The sequence below is a fragment of the Macrobrachium rosenbergii genome, chromosome 41, assembly GCF_040412425.1.
Source record: "Macrobrachium rosenbergii isolate ZJJX-2024 chromosome 41, ASM4041242v1, whole genome shotgun sequence".
NCBI classification, from domain to species: domain Eukaryota; kingdom Metazoa; phylum Arthropoda; class Malacostraca; order Decapoda; family Palaemonidae; genus Macrobrachium; species Macrobrachium rosenbergii.
The window spans coordinates 87,979,526-87,997,999 of NC_089781.1; the positions used below are offsets into that span (position 1 = coordinate 87,979,526).

Here is an 18,474-nt window from a genome sequence, read left to right on the forward strand (position 1 = left end):
AACTTTAAGTCCTTTTCTTCATTCCAGTTCCCTTCACCAACAAACCATAGTATAAATGTCCAAAACAGTCTCTTCAAATTTTCTTTCATCCTAAAACTTTAATGTAACCATGGAGATGGAGAGAGAGCTGAGCAAGGCTGTGTCAGCTCCTCTGCCCATCCTGCACAAAGCATAACCAACTATCACAGGTGCAGGGACAAGGCAACCCCAAACTAGTCAGTGTGGGCACCATGACCGAATAGCAAAATATCAACATTATACCTGTCACACCACCAGGCTGCCACTAGTCCAATGCCCACCAGTTCACACAGCTACAAATAAGAACAGGCTTCTCCCTGGGCGAAGACAAAGGCTATGGGACTGTGCTTCATTCCTCTTCAGATATCACAACTATTTGGTTTAAGTCTGCATTCATAGATTATTTAAGTATAATAACACCTGCTTTGCGTCGTCAAGAGACTGAGCTGGGAAGAGACCATTGTGACCATAAAAGAGAAGATCTGTTTTTAAAAGATAGTTATCCAACCCCATACATGTTTCTTCCGATTAGTGGTAATAACTAGTATCTTTGCCAAAAGAAGTCTAAGGAAAAACTAAGATTTTTGGTGGGGATGACTATTATATACATGTAAAAAGTATGAAATTAATATAGAATTGAAACCATGTACAACGAAAGTATCAGTGTCAAATGTATCATCATTGAAGTTTACTAAGGGGGAGGGATAGAAGTGAATATATAGATAAATTAGGAACAAGGGATCCATTAATAAAGACGAAAGCTAGACCAAATACGTTGAAACTAAAATTGTAATTATGAATGATGAATATATACTAAGCTGATTTGTGGGGAAGAGGGCACAACAGTCGTATATTTGATTGCAAAAGTCTCCAGAGATTCCAAAAGTTATAATAAATGTAATGGAAACAAAAAAGATATTTGCTGTAAAGAATGAAAAGGAAGTGCTTTAGGTATCAGCTCTTGGCACTTAAGAGTGTGCCTTCGGAGCTGTGGAAATGCCATCGATGACTATGAGTATTCGTCATAAAACTGTATGTATGAAATATATTTTTAAGTGAAAATACTCAGCCATAATTTGCAAATACAAGTAAATCCCGGCAAAATATAAAAATTGACAACCTCTAGAATGACTATACTAGTCATTAGGAAGAGCCGTTCTAAAGCTTAAATGATTTCTCTCCGGTAGCTGGAACCTACCTACTACTACTAACGCTATTTACACGTGTGTAACCTGGACGTTTGGTGATAGGGTCCATTTTTCAAACCTATCCCGGCGGAAAGTATTATTCGACGTAAGTACGCAAGATTAATAGCATCGTCAAAAAGAAATACTCGACGTGTATGGCATGAATAAGTATATCCAAAGCTTAAGCTTCCTAGACTACAGTAGGTTAACGTTACGCTCTCGCTGTTGACAGCCACGTTAGGCTAACCTTTCTTATATAAAAGCCCATTTTAACTGAGGTCTGTATAAGGCATTGCCCCCTATAGAACTATGTGGTTGATCCGCATCGGGTATTACCTTGGAAATTTACTCTTTAGTATTTTGCAGTAGAACTAGGCCATGTATTAACTCCGCGTCTTGTATTACCTTGGAAATTGACTTTTCTTATAGTAATCTGGTCGCTTATCAAGAATTTAGCGTTATTTTTCGTCGCTCGACAGTAATTAACCTCGGGATTTTTTATATCACTCATGCGCAGTGTTATAGCGGAATTTGTGGTAAAAAGTGGAGTTTCATTCACGGGGGAAGCCCCCTGGCTGAGTAACATGACCTACTAGGTTAGGTAGGGTACGTTAGGTTAGTATGGTTCCTTTTATAATTGGTTTCCTTAGCCAGTCCCTTCTTGAACATATGGCAGAGCTAATACTTAAAAATATATGTTTTTGTATGCTGGCCATCCTGGAATGGCTTCGTGCAAGCGCAGTGTTATAGGGAAACTTTTGTTGGTAGAACTATATAGTAGCTCCGCAGCGGCGACTGTCTTCTAACTTGAGATTTTTTTAGTTGCTAATTATGAATTTACCTTTAATTTTTGGCGCTCGAGTGTAATTAACCTGTAATTAACCCCTGAAGTCCATCCAACAAGGGGTTTCCATACGCGATCTTCATAAGACAGAGCACGGCTACTTCTGTTTCGAACAGTTCATATCCCGTCCGGCAAATGCAATGACTTGTTAATGTATGGATACCCCCTCCCCCCCTGGCTGGTACTAAACACGGTGAAGGGACATTCCATTTGGCTGACAACAAACAGATGCACCGCCAGTATCAGAACCCATAAAATTGTATAAAAAACCAGTTGAAAAGGTAAAAACAGGTGCAGAGCTAATATATAGAATTACCCTTTTGTTAAAAAGTGGTTTTCTTTACCGGGGACTCCGTGGAGCTCTGCCCCCCCAGCTTAGCAACACGACCTACTAGTTTAGATTAGGGTACGTTAGTTCAGTATGGTTCCTTTTATAATAGGTTTCCTTAGCCAATCCCTTCTTGGGTAATTCTAAGGTTTGTTTGTTGTCGGCCAAATGGAATATCCCTTCACTGTGTTTAGTACTGGCCCAGGGCTGCGGGGTTCCCCATACATTAACAAGTCATTGCACTTGCCGGAAGAGGTATGAACTGTTCCAAACAGACGTACCCGTGCTCTGTATTGTGAAGATCGCGTATGGAAACCCCTTGTTGGAATTACATTCGTCTGACAAAAATCGAAGGTGAATCCATAATTAGCAACCAGACAACTGTAGAAAAGGTCAAGTTAGAAGGTAGTTGCCGCCACGGCTACTACTTAGTTCTACCCCTTCTTGAACATAGGTCTTCCTAGTGACTTTCGTATTCACGGAACCGTTCCATAGGTCTAGTCCATGGGGAGCTATTATTTAGTTATACCAGTTATAGGCTGACAGTATAAACAGCACCGCCTCCTTCATCAGAAGCAGCAAAAGTGTTGGAAAAATCAATTTCCAAGGTAATAGGTAGTCCATGCATAGCTGTTCTTTAGTTTTTCCTTGTCCCCAAGCAAGGCGTTTTACACTACTTGTCTCTGATTTGTGATGTAGGCTTATGTGAACTGAATGGGAATTTGAGAATAGGAATAGGCCTAGTGAAACCTCCTTGACCACACCTATGCCTACAAGGTAGATATTTGGCACTTGAGAGTTCTACAAGGAGAGCATAAGCTACGGAGGCCCCAACAGTTTGTGTGCAAGATCTCTTTAATTTTACTTTTTGTATAAAGTACATGTAAATAAATTAGATAAAAGTCCATTGGCCTTAGTGTTGGGCATGTTGCTGTGTGTTGGCATCAGGTTAAAACCAGATCTGAGACATTTGAACAGGAATACACCAGAATCGTAGCTTAAGTTGTTGTGACCTCACAGTGCCCGGATGCCCCCTATCTGGAGTATTTAAATCTGACACCATGCCAAGATAAAGTAGTCAGTTTGGTAGAGTTCTTTTTTTAAATCATGCATTACATTTTCAACATGAAAATATTGTTTTCCTATGCTTTAGTGTGCTCTTTGAGCATTTCCAATAATTGTTTAATTAGCAAACGACCTAAAAAGTAACACCTAACCTACCCTAATCAAGGGAACCAAGTCCTTACCTTAGTGCATTATTCAAGCAGTCCCCGGTTATCGGTAATCCGTTTTTACGGCACTGTCTAGTGACGACGATAACTGGATTTTCGACACCAAGATGTGCGACCTCCGGTTATCGACGCTGATCCCCACTTATCGGTGTGCCGATAACCAGGAATTAGTGCTGTTATGCTTTTCGGCGATTTTCAGTTGTCATGCTGTCAGGAACAGAGTCCCCATCGATAACCGGGGACTGCCTGTATTAGTTTGAAAACATTCCATAAACTTACTTTAATAAATGAGAACTATCAATGGGATTAAGGTCTTTATTTTATTTGTTTTCTTTTCCTCACCCATAAACCTGTCTCTCTTATTGTGATCCTCCCATATTATAGGATTTAAAGGTGGGGTCAACTATCTCTCTAACAAAAAAATGCCCGAAAATTTCAAAGCATACATTATAACACAATGCAATAATGGGTTAACCCTTAGGGATAGGCTAAATATATATCAAGCACACCCCCAGACCAGGCAAACTTTAAGGTTGGCCAATTAAAGAAAAAAATGCATGAATGGAAAGAGAAAGATATGCAAATGCACATGGTGTAAGAAAACATTTTTTTTTATTTTTCCCTACCTACCACGGGAAGTTGAAAGTGACTATTTACAACCCTGTGTGGGGCCTCTTTTACAAGACATTTATAAAAATATGTTAATTTTACCAAGTTATGCATGTTTTTCTAATAATTTATTTTACTTTGGAAAATTATAATTACAGCTCACACAGTATCATAACAGACAAGAATTAAAATCAGTAACAAATTCTGAGTACTTTTGTCGTAAAATATTTATGGGATTTACTGAGATGGTGAGATGCAGTGACTTTTTGTGAGGTATACAAGTTTTTCTAATATTTCTGTGCACTTTTCTTTGCAAAATTACAATTATAGCTGACATACTATCATAAAAGATAAGAACTAAAACCAACAGCAAACCCTGGGTGTATTTATGAGCAAATAAATGAAAAGACATCCTGGAGCTGCAAAGAGGCAGTACATCCTCCTCTGAAATCTCAAGGCACACTGATCGATATCTCTCCCGTGCCGAGGTAATAAGCTGCCATAAGTCATGTATGGACCATTGAAGTGCTATGAACCTCTTTCCCGCAAAATTCATTCAAACAGTATGGCGCTTAATATTAATACTCATATCATATGAGGATTCCCATTCATCACCCAAAACCTGTTAAAGATACTCATATGAAGATTCCCGTCCATTAAGGGTTAAAGTAAAGTAATATATACCATCAATTTACCATAACTGCAGTGTTGTCAGTAAATCATACAGTCCAAGAACACATTTAGCTAATGGTAAATTTTTACTTGAATACCACAACCACTCCCACGAGTGCCTTATTTAGTTCCATCCTTATGGGAGTGAATGGTAAAACATAAATAAAAGACAGTAAATATCTTGATAACACTAAAGTTTTAGTAGATTTTAGTGTGCTGTAGATATGTAGAAGAAAATTCAGGATAAGCTACCACGCCACTGTTATGTGCATTTTGTTATTTCATTTAATCAACAACAATTCTGGATTTTTTTTTATGCTGATAAGGCTGGTTTCATTAACATGTCAAGCGTCACCAACGGCATATCTCTGTCACCCGCATCTTACATCACACCGCCTTCAATGTAGTATCACGTTTATCCCTCTTTCAAGGCTGGTTGAGAGTATGAAAGTTTCCTAAAATGCAGTTTCTTTTTATTTATGCTTCGTAAAAAGTCAGTTAAAGCACAAAAGTGAATGGTTTTTCTTTTTTTATTCATTGGAAGATGTTTGCAAATCAAATGTTTGTCATTCATTAAAAAAAATGGAATTGGTGCTGTTCAGTTCAAGGGTGTTTGCACCATGGTTATTATCCCAAGAAACATGTAGTTGTATTCTTTACACCAGAACTCATTCTATTGGGTGAGTATCCTTTTGTAAATATGAATTTATTTGTAAAGTAGCTCTGTAATTCCCTTTAATGAATATTTTTTGGTATACATTTCCAGGTTTGCAAGTTTGGAATTCCATTTATTTGTTCTCACATCCACAATGGCACCCAAGAAAGGAAATAAAACATCCAAAACATCAAGTAGACCAGTGTTGCAGACTAAAAACATCTACAAGAATCCTAGTCAGACAAAAGAAGAAAAGGTTCTTCAGAAAAAGATATTGAAGGAGGTAAACCCTAAGCTTCTGTAATTCAGTTAGGTATTACCGGTATATAGGCGTTAGATGGAGAATGCAGAAAGCATTCTTTTTTGGTGGATAGATTATTTATTCATATTGAATTAGTATTTAGCATACACATACAGTATAATGAAGCCCTTTTGTAAACCTCATTTGTTTGACAAAATATGTGAAGTAATGAGAATTCACTTTGCACTATTGTTGACCATACCTCTACCAAAAATCTGTTGAATAAAAAGCAGTTAAATTTCTTTAAGTCCTTTAAACATACGATCAGAACCTTGACCTCTCATCTTATATTGGACCGAGGTAATTGGAATTACTTTATCTCAGTTTTCTGAATATAAATTTGGTTCTGAATTACTTCATTTGAATAATTTTACTATAGGTTTTGCATGAAACGATGCAGCAAAGAAGAGAGTATTGATATTTGGTAGTGTTGTAATACTGTAACTGTGTATGTGTAATTGTATGCCATTTTCATCTATATAGGTATGCTTATGATTATATTCTGTTCAGTTGTTAAGTATTCTGGTTATTGCTGTACAATATTTATTTTTACAGGGTTTGTCAAAAAAGGGAAAAGTTCCTATTGGTAACATAGCCCTTGAAAAAGGCAATGCTGCTTCATTTCAGAAGAAGAACAAATCAGTCAAGAAGAGATTAAAGAAGGTAAGTTTGGGAATGCTTACAGTATATCTGTACCATTGATAATTCCTCATTGAAAATAGTTTACAAAATGCTTCTGGTTTCCTTTTTTGTGCTATTTTAATCTTTTTTTTTTTTTGTTATTTGCTGGTGAAATTCATTTACATTCATTCTTTTTTAGCGAAAAGCAGTGTATCAATCAGGACCAGGAATCGTTTGTCTTACCAACTTACCACATGGTTTTTATGAAAAAGAGTTGATGATGTACTTCGGTCAGTTTGGCGACGTCAGTCATTCAAGAGTTGTTCGAAGTAAATTGGTAGGTTTTTCTTTTACTTATTACTGAGACTCTATATGCTATAAACTGTATTCGATATCAGTTTTTTTTTTTTATCATAATATGTCTTGTGTTATTGACAATTAATTTTACTAACTGTGATCTGCAGAAATCCTGTGTTAGATGATTTGTGTCCCCACAAATTACATACCTTTTATCTTCATCATTGCTTTATAAATTTCATTGCTGCACTAACCTATGTGTCATGTAGACATTGTGGTTATTCTCTACTTTTCATATCATTTCTACATACCCGAGTTAAGTCAATATGACTGGGTTTTCTTCTTGACCGTTAGATGTAAACCAGGGATAATTCAGGATACATTTCATACTTGAGCTTCATGTAGCTCGTATTTATGTACAGCATTAGCTACCTCAACATTACATGCAAAAACTGATCTGTACAATGTGTTGGAATGAGACGTGAAACAAGCTCGTCTAAAATTTAGGTTCTTTATTAGGTAAGGTTACAGTATAACAAGGAAAGTACATGAGAACAACCAAACTCAGAAAGGGGAAATGGCTTACTGAGTGTGTTCGGTTGCCAATTATCAATATACATGTGAGGCAAGATTATAGTTGCCACTTATCAATATACAATGTTATATACATGGGAGGTTAGAGTATGTTATGTAATGATAAATACCTGTTACATATGGATTATAGTATCTACGCAGTGTAGTGCTTTTTATGTTTTAAGCATTGAATTATAGATAGTGTGTAGTGCATTGGAGATGCAATATAGAATATTAATAAATAGTTTAACCAGACTGCTGAGTTAACAGTTGTAACTGTCTCAGAACTGCAGTACCTGTACTGTATATGCTGCTGACCTTTAACCAGACTGCTGAGTTAACAGTCAGAACTGTCTTAGAACTGCAGTACCTGTACTGTATATGCTGCTGAAGATCAAGTACCCCATCATCTTAAAAATACTCATTGTCAGTTTATATTATGAATTTATGTGTAGAATATTTAGGTCATTATTGAAATGATAAATGATGCATTGTATTCAGAGATACATGCTGAGGTTTTCCTTGTTCCTAAGTTTAAGGAATTTATAGTAATTTATAGTTGTCTCATTTTGTTTTACTGTCTGGATCATGCTGGGCATTTACTGTGAGAATTATACATATATATATCTAATTTTTTTTTTTTTTTCCTGTGTAGACTTTGTTATAGTTACTTGTTTTTAGGAAGGGCAAATCATTAAGTTTGGTAACCAGTAACATAAATCATTTTTTTATCCTTACCAAATTCCCAAAATGTTAATCTTTTGTGAAATTAGTGTCCCAAATTTTTACAAAGCAAATCACACTATTGAATATTCACAAACTTAGCAATAGTTTTCTTTTATTCCCGATTGTATAATGTAGCTATGGTATTATTTTGAAGCTGCATACTTGTACTTCACTGTACTGTAGTGTGTCCCAACTAGTGAGTTGAAGTTAGCTGGAAATGTTGTGGATGATATTTTCATTTTAACTCATCGGCAACTAATATCATCAGAATTGAAAAGGGATAAGATGGAAAATCATCTTGATGTATGTTTTACCCCATCAATTTTTCTCTTCCTCATGGGGTTAAGACATAAAATGAGTGATCCACTCTCTTTTGTCCTCTTCTTTTACTGTTTGAATTCATATAATGTCTAGATCTTCATCTATCTCCTTTTTTCAATGAGCCCCTGGGGCTTACTATAGGCCATTGTCCTTCTACTTCTTTATCTACTGTTTTTCTCATCGACTGTTCATTATCTTTAATTATTAAATGTCCAAACTATCTGTCAATGAGATATCTGTCTTTTCTCCAATCTCGCCCGTTCCTGATTTGTAATACAGTCTTCCTAAAGAATCTTAACATTTAACACGCACAAGGGATCTGTAAGTTATTTATCCAGATGAATCTGTCCTGTTTGCAACAAATGAGAGATCTTACTTTCATAGGTGGAGTCCACCCCAATTGCTCGCCAACTCTTTCATTAGGTGTCAGTAAAAACTGATTGAAGTTACTACTTTCCTCTCAGTTTCCTAAATCATTATATCATTAACATGTAACCTGTTTTATTTATTTTCTCTCAATTAAATTATTCCATAGCTCCTCTTTTACTTTTACATCCTTTCTGGAAGGCTTCTAAAGTAATGGCTTGTATCTTTGGAACATTAAAATTAAAGAATGTTTATTTATTAATTGTAGAACTCTTGCATATTTATATTAGTTTTTATTCTTGCCAAAAAATAACACATTAATTTGTAAATTATAGTTTTCTAGGAAGTTTCACCACAGTACTCATAGTCAGTGGTCTTTTTACTGATAAAGCAGTAAAATGAAGCAGAAAATGTAAGAAATATTTGATATGATGTAAATTTAGTTTGAAGGTCAGGTTTTTCTATAAACATTGTATTGTGGAAAGAATTTATAGTAAACCCCCCGTATTCGCATTCTCATGGTTCGCGGACTCACTCATTCGCCGGTTTCTCTGTGGAACATATCTAGCCATCATTCGCAGAAAGTTTGCCCATTTGCGGTATTTTTCACTGAGAAATATTCAACAATTACTGTATTTTCATATAATTTTCATGAATAAATGCATTTTTGTGATAAAACTATTAAAATACTCAGGTTCAGGTATAAGCATTTTTACAGGGTTTTTCTTGGTTTAAGCTATCAAAATGGGCAGTTCTAAGTGTTTTTATAGGGTTTTAGCATCAGAGATTTGACCTATTCATTGGGGTGTGGGACGTATCCTCCGCGAATACAGGGGTTTCACTGTACCTTAGATAATAGATTCAGACATAAATTATGAGTAACTCATGCGTGATTGCTTTCAAGGCCTTGTTTCTAGTTTTAGTGCAGTGCTAGTTTTTCTGACACTTTATTCATATTCCAGACTGGAAGAAGCTGTGGCTATGCATATGTGGAGTTCAAGGATGGAGTCGTTGCCAAAATTGCAGCTGAGACTATGAACAATTACCTAACATATGGGAAGTTAATCAAATGTAAGGTTTGGCTGTTTTGCAGAAAGTTTATCTTTAAAAGGTAAAACATTTTAGATTATATGAGTTAGACCAGCTGTTCTCTGATACAGAATTGATTTTCAAATCAAATTATCCATCAAAAATTACCTACCAGCTTTTGTTAGATGTGCATGCTCATTCCAGGTTTGCCATTGCATTACAGAAATTATTTGTTAGTATGGAAGTGAATGAATTCACTTACAGTTTTAGGTTCTGTTGTATATGTAGATGTCTGTGAGGGAAGATACAAATGCATTTATGAAGCTCAGAAGCAAGAAATGTTAAGTGTGGAAATGATATAATAAGCCAGGAAAACAAACAGTGCTTCAAATTCATATTCTGTGGCTGGAATGGACACACCCAGATAATGGGTTTCTAATATTGATGTAAGCTGGGAGGAGTCTATTAGAAAGGTTTATTCCCCCATAGTTGAGCAACTTTTATACTAATTGACTACAGTGTGCAATTAATTGTAAATAACTTTTGCCAACTCTCACTAATTGTTTTTAATATATCTTTTGAGGAAAATCATAAAGTGGGAAAAGAATGTTGACATGGTAATATGTTAAGGGGATGCACTACCAAGTGGAAAGTGTAAAGGATAATTGTAGGAGTTTGTCATAGAAGTATTGGAGGTGGTGATGGAGAAAAAATCTTCAAGATCAACAATAGTCAGTTTAGTTAGCATCATGCCTGGAAAACAGCACAACGGCTGGTCTTTATAATAAGGTAACTATAAGAAAAGTACCATGCATAAAGAATTAGGTTATAATATATATATATATATGTGGTTTTTGCAGTTAAACAAGCAAGTAGAAATGCTCTACAAAAGTAAAAGGTACTGAAAAAGCCCATTAAGAAAGTGATGTCACCAGATCAGAACACATCTACAGGAGAATGGAAACATTGGGAGTATATCAGAAGATCTTAAGATCGATGTAGGTGTCCATTAAAGATATGCACTGAGCCTTGCGTGATTTATTATAATAATGGACAATTTATTATAGTAATGGACAAAGCTACAAAGATGTGCAACAAGGTCTCACAATTGGGATCCTCAGTTTTTAGTTGACCTGGTGTTAACTGCATAATCTGAAGAAGTCACAGAAATACTTCAAGTTTAGAAAATTGAAATGAAGAAGAAAGGTGAAAGGTTTGAAAATCATTGTAAGCATAACTGAGCTTTGGAAACCAGAAGGAATTAATGGGAAAGAACATAGTTGGTAAAGTGTTCATGGTAGATGTTGTAAGGGTAAATTCAGTACTGTGTATTGAATGTATCAGATAATGTCACAGTTGCTCAGGATTGCAAAATATAAATGGAGTAAGGAATTTGTAAAGTCAAAAAACGTGTAAAATGAAGTGATGGAGAAAAGTAGTGGTACTACAGTATTAAGAGGAGGTAGAATATTCTGTTACCCTGGAAACATGCTTGGTTGAAAAGTAATAAAAGCATCAGCTGTGTGATGTGAAGTGGAAAAGGTCATGGTCTGTGGGTAAATAAAAGTAGATCATTTGTAGTAGAGTAAAAACCCATGATAGATAAGGTCTCTACTTCTCTGTATAAAAAGAAATGGTCACTTACAAAACAAATTTGATGATATTTCACAAAGAGAGCACATGCATGTTTTGAGAAGGGGAGAGGCTCATGTAATCAGAAAAATGGTAGATGAAGAAATAGCAGGGTAAAGTCTTGTAGGAATTCCTTAAAAAATGTGGAGAAATTACTTTGAAGAGCTGAACCAGATGTGAGTTACAGCAGTAAGTGCAAAATTGAAGAGAGGGATGAGAACTTGTATATCTAATGTCATAAAGGAAAACCCCCTAGGTAAAACCTATGGATATGAATATGTACTGAATGTTTTTTGATAAAACATTTTGTACAAATCCATTAATCATCAATAATGAGACTCCAGTTGTAAATGTTGCAATGAAGGATGCAGCTGCACTTGCCTAAACCATTGTACAGTTTCCATGACATCGTACTGTTGCCTCTACTGAGAAACACCCAGCTGAAGAGAGGTGGAAAGGGGGCCACTAAAAGTTATGATCAATGGCTTTGTATAATCATTTATTTTACTGTACAGACATTGTCATTACAGAACCTCAGTCACTGATATTCTGAAATTTATGAGGCAGGACAAAGCAGATGAGCTGAATGAGGAGAATATAGTAGCAAGAAGTCCAGTTCCAAAAAAAAAACAATTGTGGACTAGACCAAGTTCTCAGTAAATAATGGGATTGGTAATGGAAGGTGAATCTTAGAAAGTTACTTCAAGCTATCTATAACTTCAGTATGTCAATTCAATTCAAATGAATCTTGACAAGAGTGGGGATGAATTAGCTGCGTCCCTCTCTGCAGAAAGTACATGAGTACACAGCCAGAACTTTAGGAATGACATTATGAAGGTAAAACTTAGCAAAGGAATTTTGCTAATGTCAGGTGCTCACTCTAGGAGTGGCATAGTCCTTCACAATTGGATGAGTAATGGCAGTTAGTTACTGAAACAGGAAACTTCCAACATCTAGGGCTGAAGACCAAAAGACTCTGCAGGCTCTCTAACTTCCCAAAAGGATGATTAGGAATTACAAGGTTGAGAAGCAGAACATTGCTGATGCAGTGTTGTAGACTTAGGTCCTGGGACCATTGGCAGTAGGCAGCACGCCTAATATTATACTCTTATCAGTCCACTATTTTTTAATTTCTTTGTCTTAATAATAAAGTTTTGCAGCCTCTTCCTTGGGCCTTTCTGTTTTTTATGTTAATGGTCAGCAAGGTTTTGTAAAGGAGACATTCCTGACTGTGCCACAGGTTTTTTTGAACTCCCTTAAGCCCTTAATGGCAGTTGTACTGCTTTTACTGTTTCTTTCTCTTGTTTTTACTTCATTGAAAAAGAAAGCCTTAGGGCCAGCCATATTGGTCTAGAAACATGACTCCGATTATAACATATTCACTGTCTGTTTTCTAACTCAATCTTTGAAGATGAGTGCATTTCATATGTAATATTAGTAAAAAGCTTTGTCACTAATAGAATACATTCCAGATTAGTATTGTGTTTAATTAGCGGATACCATTGGAAGGAAGAATGCCATCTCTTCTTTTGGTATAGCTTTTCAAAATTCGCCTGAGATTCCTACAGTAAATGGAGTTCAGCTCTTCTCTCCCCTATGATTATGAGCTACTAAGTCAGTCTTTGATGTGTGGTCTAACTTCACTTACCAAATTCCCATCCTCATGGTTCTCACGACTATATCTGTCTTCATAAGCGAAGTAAAACCTTAAGACCATGTGCAATCAGGAGAGCCTTAGTTTATTAAGCATAAGAGAGACATTTTTTACCTATTTCCTATTCAAATTAGGAAAATCTTATATGACTGACTAAAAGGGCTAATTTACAAAATTCTGTGTTGTGTGCAGTTAGGGTTTTCTTTACATTGCCTGGTAAAAGTTGCTGCACTGTTGATATGATTATTGCCTGTTAAAAATTGCTGCACTGTTGATATGATCATACAAACAACTCACTTCACAGAACTTGTTCAGCAGAAGTTTCAGGTAGCATTTTTTGTATATGTTTATTAGTGTGCACAGGAAAGCTGTGTCCCTACTTATAACCATCCATCTATGTGGCTGAAAAAATCCTGTATAAATGCAGTAAAAAAAACTGAATGGCAAGGTGAAAGCCAGAATAAGAATTTCAAGGTATTAAAAAATTTAATATAGCTTAGGTCATTGAAGTGTTAAGGGGAAAAACAGAAGTAAGGTAAAAAACACGTAGATGAAAATAGCTAGCTAGCTAAAAAGCACTTTGCTACAAACATTGAAATGTTTGTTTATAACTGGGATTACTATACATTTATGTATTTAGTGTATTACCTATTCATGTAAGTTACAAGAGAATTGTTAGTACAGAATTCAGTAGAAAATGGATCATGCTCAAGGAAAGACGTAAGCAATCACTTTTCTCTGAATTTTTTTTACCTTTTGAATTAAATTGTGCTTTATTACGTGTATCATTATTTTATTGTTATTGTTAACTGCAATGGGAGGTAACCAGACAATACTGCCAAGATCTGCCCAGTCAGTCAGACTGGAATGCAGATGTATGTTGGAGAAAGACTTCCCTAATTTGTTCTTATTTCTTGCAGGTAGACTCCTAACATACACCAAAAAAAAGTCAGAGAAATTATTTGGTGAAGAGGCATTTCTTCCTGAAAACTGCCCAAAAGTTTTAAATAGAGGAAAAGCCATTAAAAGTGTAAGTATGTCTGCTGTGTTGAATTTTCCTTTAACACTAGAACTTACTCTTTCTTGATTCATGCATAAAGTTTATCAAGATACATGTGTACAATTGAACATTGAAGACATAAAGGCCTCCATTACACAGTTCATACTGATAGCTGCAAATAAACATCTGTTGCAGTATTAGTTGCACTCATATAATGAAACAAGCCATTTTGCTTGACCCAGTAGTGTTCCAGTTGTTTCATAACAAGTCCATCGGTCCTAATTTGCCTGATTAGTAGTATTAAATTCCAAAATGATACAGCTTCTGAAGTCTTGAAGATATAAGAATAGCTGCAAAACCAGCAGATAGAGAGAGAATGTGTGTGTAGACAAGTTTGGAAATTATCATTTCATTCTGTTTTTTCTTTTCTATGTAGCATTTTGCCAATTACTCCTCTGTGTCTGTAATTCAGCCTTTCCTTTTCTTTAATTGTTCTTTTTTGTTTTTGTTCAGTTTCTTAGCAGGGTTAGCCTCTTTCACTTTGTTCTGGACAGTTACCTTTCTTTATCCTTTAACTACCATTAAGTAAGAGGTAGTTTGTTTTAATTTTTGTTCAAGGTTATTTCGCTCTGCTTGTTTGAGTACTGGTGATATGTTTTGTAACAAAGCTATACTGTGAATGTTTGCTTGTGTATTTTTGTGCTTAATAGCTAATATAGGGCTGTATGCCTTAGTATTTAATAATTGTTTTCTACCCCTTCAAATTGAAGTGATTTATTTGATCAGACCCATCTTGTTCCCTCATAATTTGTACATTAACTGAAAATATGTTTGATTCTACATCATTACTGAGCTTCTGCCATATAAAGTCCAATTGTATGTTTAATGTATGAGGTATTTGTTTACCATTGTTGAAAATGAAAGTGTTACAAACAGGAGTATCTCAAAAAGAAAAGTATCAAAGGAACTGAAAACTAGAAAGTTATGAATTAAATTTTTTATACTTAAAAGGCTTTAAGCTATGCCATTAAGTGAATAGAAATGTGTCATCTCAAAAATGTTCCTATACTTTTCATTATTATTTCATATCAGAATCTGTAGAATGTGAAAGATTAAAGATGTTTTAATAAATAACTAAGCTCTGTTATTATACTGAAATCTGTCAACAAAAGTAATTTTTCCTAATGCAAAGGGTATGTGACTTATTAATACTTGCTAATTGCTCATAAATCTGTATTTTATAATCATGAAGTTTACCTAAGTACAAATACTTCCATATGTAATTACAGTAATGATATTTGATTTTACTGTATTTTCAGTTGAATGCTAGGCGCACTATGAAACAAGTAAACTCAAGGGCAGTGAGAGTTATGCAGAATTTCAATAAGAAGCTAAAGATGCTCCAGGAACTTGGCGTGAATTTGGACCTTGATATAGTAAGTGTTTTTTTTTTTTTTTTTTTTTTTTTTTTTTTTTTTATGAGTTCCCATCCTTTGTTGTTAGTGGTTGTGAGTTGGTCTTGGTTGTTTTTAAGAACAGTGGCCTTTGCTGTTGTTGTTGAATGACCATCTCATAATGTAGATGCCAGTTACTTGGTTCCATCTGTAAATTTTGTTCATGATGAACCCATTAATCATAAATACCCTTACTTCCATACAACCTCATCCCAGTCTCATTAACTTGTTAGATTTGAAAATGCAAAGACCTCAGTGCACAAGGTGTTGCCTTCATTGGTGGGACTCGGATGTTTTTCAGTTTTTTATTTTCCAGGATTCAAGCTTTCATGGAGCTTTGTGCTTTTAAGTTCCATCTTTTTATTAACTTTATAATCTTATTATTTGGGATGAATCTCACCTACTGTTAAAGTTAGCTTATATCTCCCTGCCGATAGGCGAGTCAGCATTCAAACAAAAGATCGACTGGTTGCCCGGATGACTTGTCTGGTGCACTTGTTCTCCACCAGGTATGTTTTAAATGTTTTATCTCTTGGCAGAATTCTCCTTGCTGCCATTGTGTGCAGGTGCTTGATGGTATTCCATGGCTGTTTGCTGCTATCACAGTACTGTACATTTATTTTCCCTATGATGCCTCCGCCGGAATCAAGGCTAAGAACGTCAGGTCCTGTAGGATACAAGCACTTAATCGGTGCTTAAATCGTCTTCAGTAGAAGATTCGATTTTCTCTTTCCTGTGAAGAGACAAACTCGAGACTGACAAGTGCTGTGGACATGCTGAAAGAGTCTGAGTTTAGATTCTTGAAGTTTTATCTGTTATTGAACTTTTGCTCAGTATATTGCCTCTTCTCTGCGTCAGCTTAGAGAGGTTTAGGCGCCAGCTTAGTGTGATTTTTGCACAAGCTTAGGGAGTTTGTGAAGCCAGCTTTAAGGGTTTTTGGCACCAGCAGGAGTTTAGCAAGGAAGAGTGTTAGTTTTTAACTCGTTTTTGAGCTGCAGGCCAATGTTCTCGTGCTTATACTAAGTTGGTTTAGAAGAAGTGAGAACACTTATGCTCCTATCTGTAGTAAAGGCTTTTGCTGCACAGGTTAAGGCGATAAGGTACGATATATTGGTACAAGTCTTGTTTTATACCTTTTGGGGTTAAGTTCAGCCCTCAGGTTCTGGGAAATGGCCAATTGCAAGCCTCATGGCATGCTTGGTGTAACGGTCCTTTTCCTCCGTTACTAAAAATTAAATAACTTTATCAAACTCTGTTCACAACCACAAGCTAAGTCACAGTCAGTGGAATAGCTCTCAAATAATATTAATAGTGCAAAAATCAATTCATGGGGAAAAGTGGAAACACCACAAAAACACTTAAATTTAATACAAAAATATGCAGATAGAAGTTATTCCTGAACTCGAATACAATTATTAATGAACACCAATCAACCTGAAAGATTTTATAAACCAACACACTTACCCCAATTAAGACAGAAAAAGCAAAGATACATCCACAAAGAGAAGGGGGTTCAGATAGGAGAAGGTATTCGAAAGTAAGAACAACCTATCAATTACAAACTAATTAATCTAATGATAATTCCCTCCTCCGAAACAGTGGAGCAGTAGCCGTGATCTCCTTAATCATATATTGCTGTCCTTTGTAACACTGGAGTTATAGCCGTGATCTTTTAGATACTTATATGTCTCTGCGTCCAGAGACAAAAGTGAGGGGCGAAAGTGGTGAAAGCAAATGAATATAATTAGGGTACTCGATAGGACCCATCCAACAGCGATCCTACGTCCACAAGGATGATCCTCCAGGAAACCGGGACGTCCAAATGAGACCAATCAAAGATTGCCTGACTATTCAAAAAAATATCATTCACTTATACCTTGGCTAAGCGAGAGCCCCTCGACATTTACTGAGCCGAGGGTGAGGCTGGATGAAGTGTAACCTTTAAGTAATAGTACATCCAAGCAGGCGATTAGAGTAGCAAAATCAGCAGTCACCAGGAGTAATAAGGCTCAGAGATCAACTGACTCCTTCAGTCGAAAAAATCTCCGACACAGCCATGGTGACAGCACCACTCGCTCACAAATATATGAAAAGACAGAATGGTCATTAGTGACAATTACTAAACAGACAAACCACCTGGGAGGAGGAAAACAAACTAAATGGATAATAATACAGTTCATATGCTTTACAAAAACTAGAATAAAATGACTAATTATAAATAACACAACAAAGTGACACTCCCTCCCAAAAGAAAAAAAATATATATATATAATATTTTTTTTTTTACAGTAAATAACTTGGAATATTTAAAAAAAAACTAAATAGTCATTGAAAAGACCGATAAAGCCAAGCACAAGGTTTTATGCAACCCTGTAAGGAAAAAACAAAGGTATGAATTTGCAAAAAAAAATAAAACTTACAAAACCTGATATCCAACAGGAGGGGTGGCAAAGGAACAAGGATGCAGCTCACAAAGGTATCTAAGTTAAAATATCATTAATACAATGGAAAATCTATAACACAGAAAACCTCAAAAACCATTGCTAAATATATTATTTTAAACCGAAGAGCTTCAAAACTCTCACATAAGTATACGCATAATTAAGAGCTACAATGCTCTAATCCGATTCCATATAACTGTTCATAGGTCATAATTTACACACTCAACGTTGTTTCACTTTGTTTCACATCGCTCATTGCAACAATGTTCAGCGAACCAGTCCTGATAACACAGTGACAACACTATATCACTATAAAAGTGTCCTGCCGAATACATACACTAACACTGGACAACACAGAGAAAACCAACACAGTTTTCCCTATTGCGCAATCCTATTACAAAATTTCGTGAAGCGTAATTATGCCTGAAAACCAAGAATGCCCGGATTAGTAGCTGTCCGCTAACAATGTAAATTCTCGATTAATATCCTAATCACCAAATTAATCACCTCAAGA

The 18,474-nt window shown here is 35.7% G+C and overlaps 1 protein-coding gene across 2 annotated transcripts; it reads left to right on the plus strand.

Moving 5' to 3' along the window:
* Positions 1 to 1,178: 1,178 nt before the first annotated feature.
* On the plus strand, positions 1,179 to 17,002 carry LOC136826964 (uncharacterized). 2 transcript variants are annotated; one of them, XM_067084570.1, is made up of 7 exons: positions 1,179 to 1,311; positions 5,657 to 5,828; positions 6,402 to 6,509; positions 6,667 to 6,804; positions 9,713 to 9,821; positions 13,986 to 14,095; positions 15,385 to 17,002. In XM_067084570.1, exons 2-7 carry the CDS (start codon positions 5,700 to 5,702, stop codon positions 15,628 to 15,630), a joined length of 840 nt encoding a protein of 279 aa, XP_066940671.1. In that variant the 5' UTR covers positions 1,179 to 1,311; positions 5,657 to 5,699; the 3' UTR covers positions 15,631 to 17,002. The 2 variants fall into 2 exon arrangements, with proteins under 2 accessions (XP_066940671.1, XP_066940672.1); XM_067084571.1 differs by having other exon boundaries at positions 1,301 to 1,405; positions 15,385 to 15,645.
* The last annotated feature ends 1,472 nt before the right edge of the window (positions 17,003 to 18,474 follow it).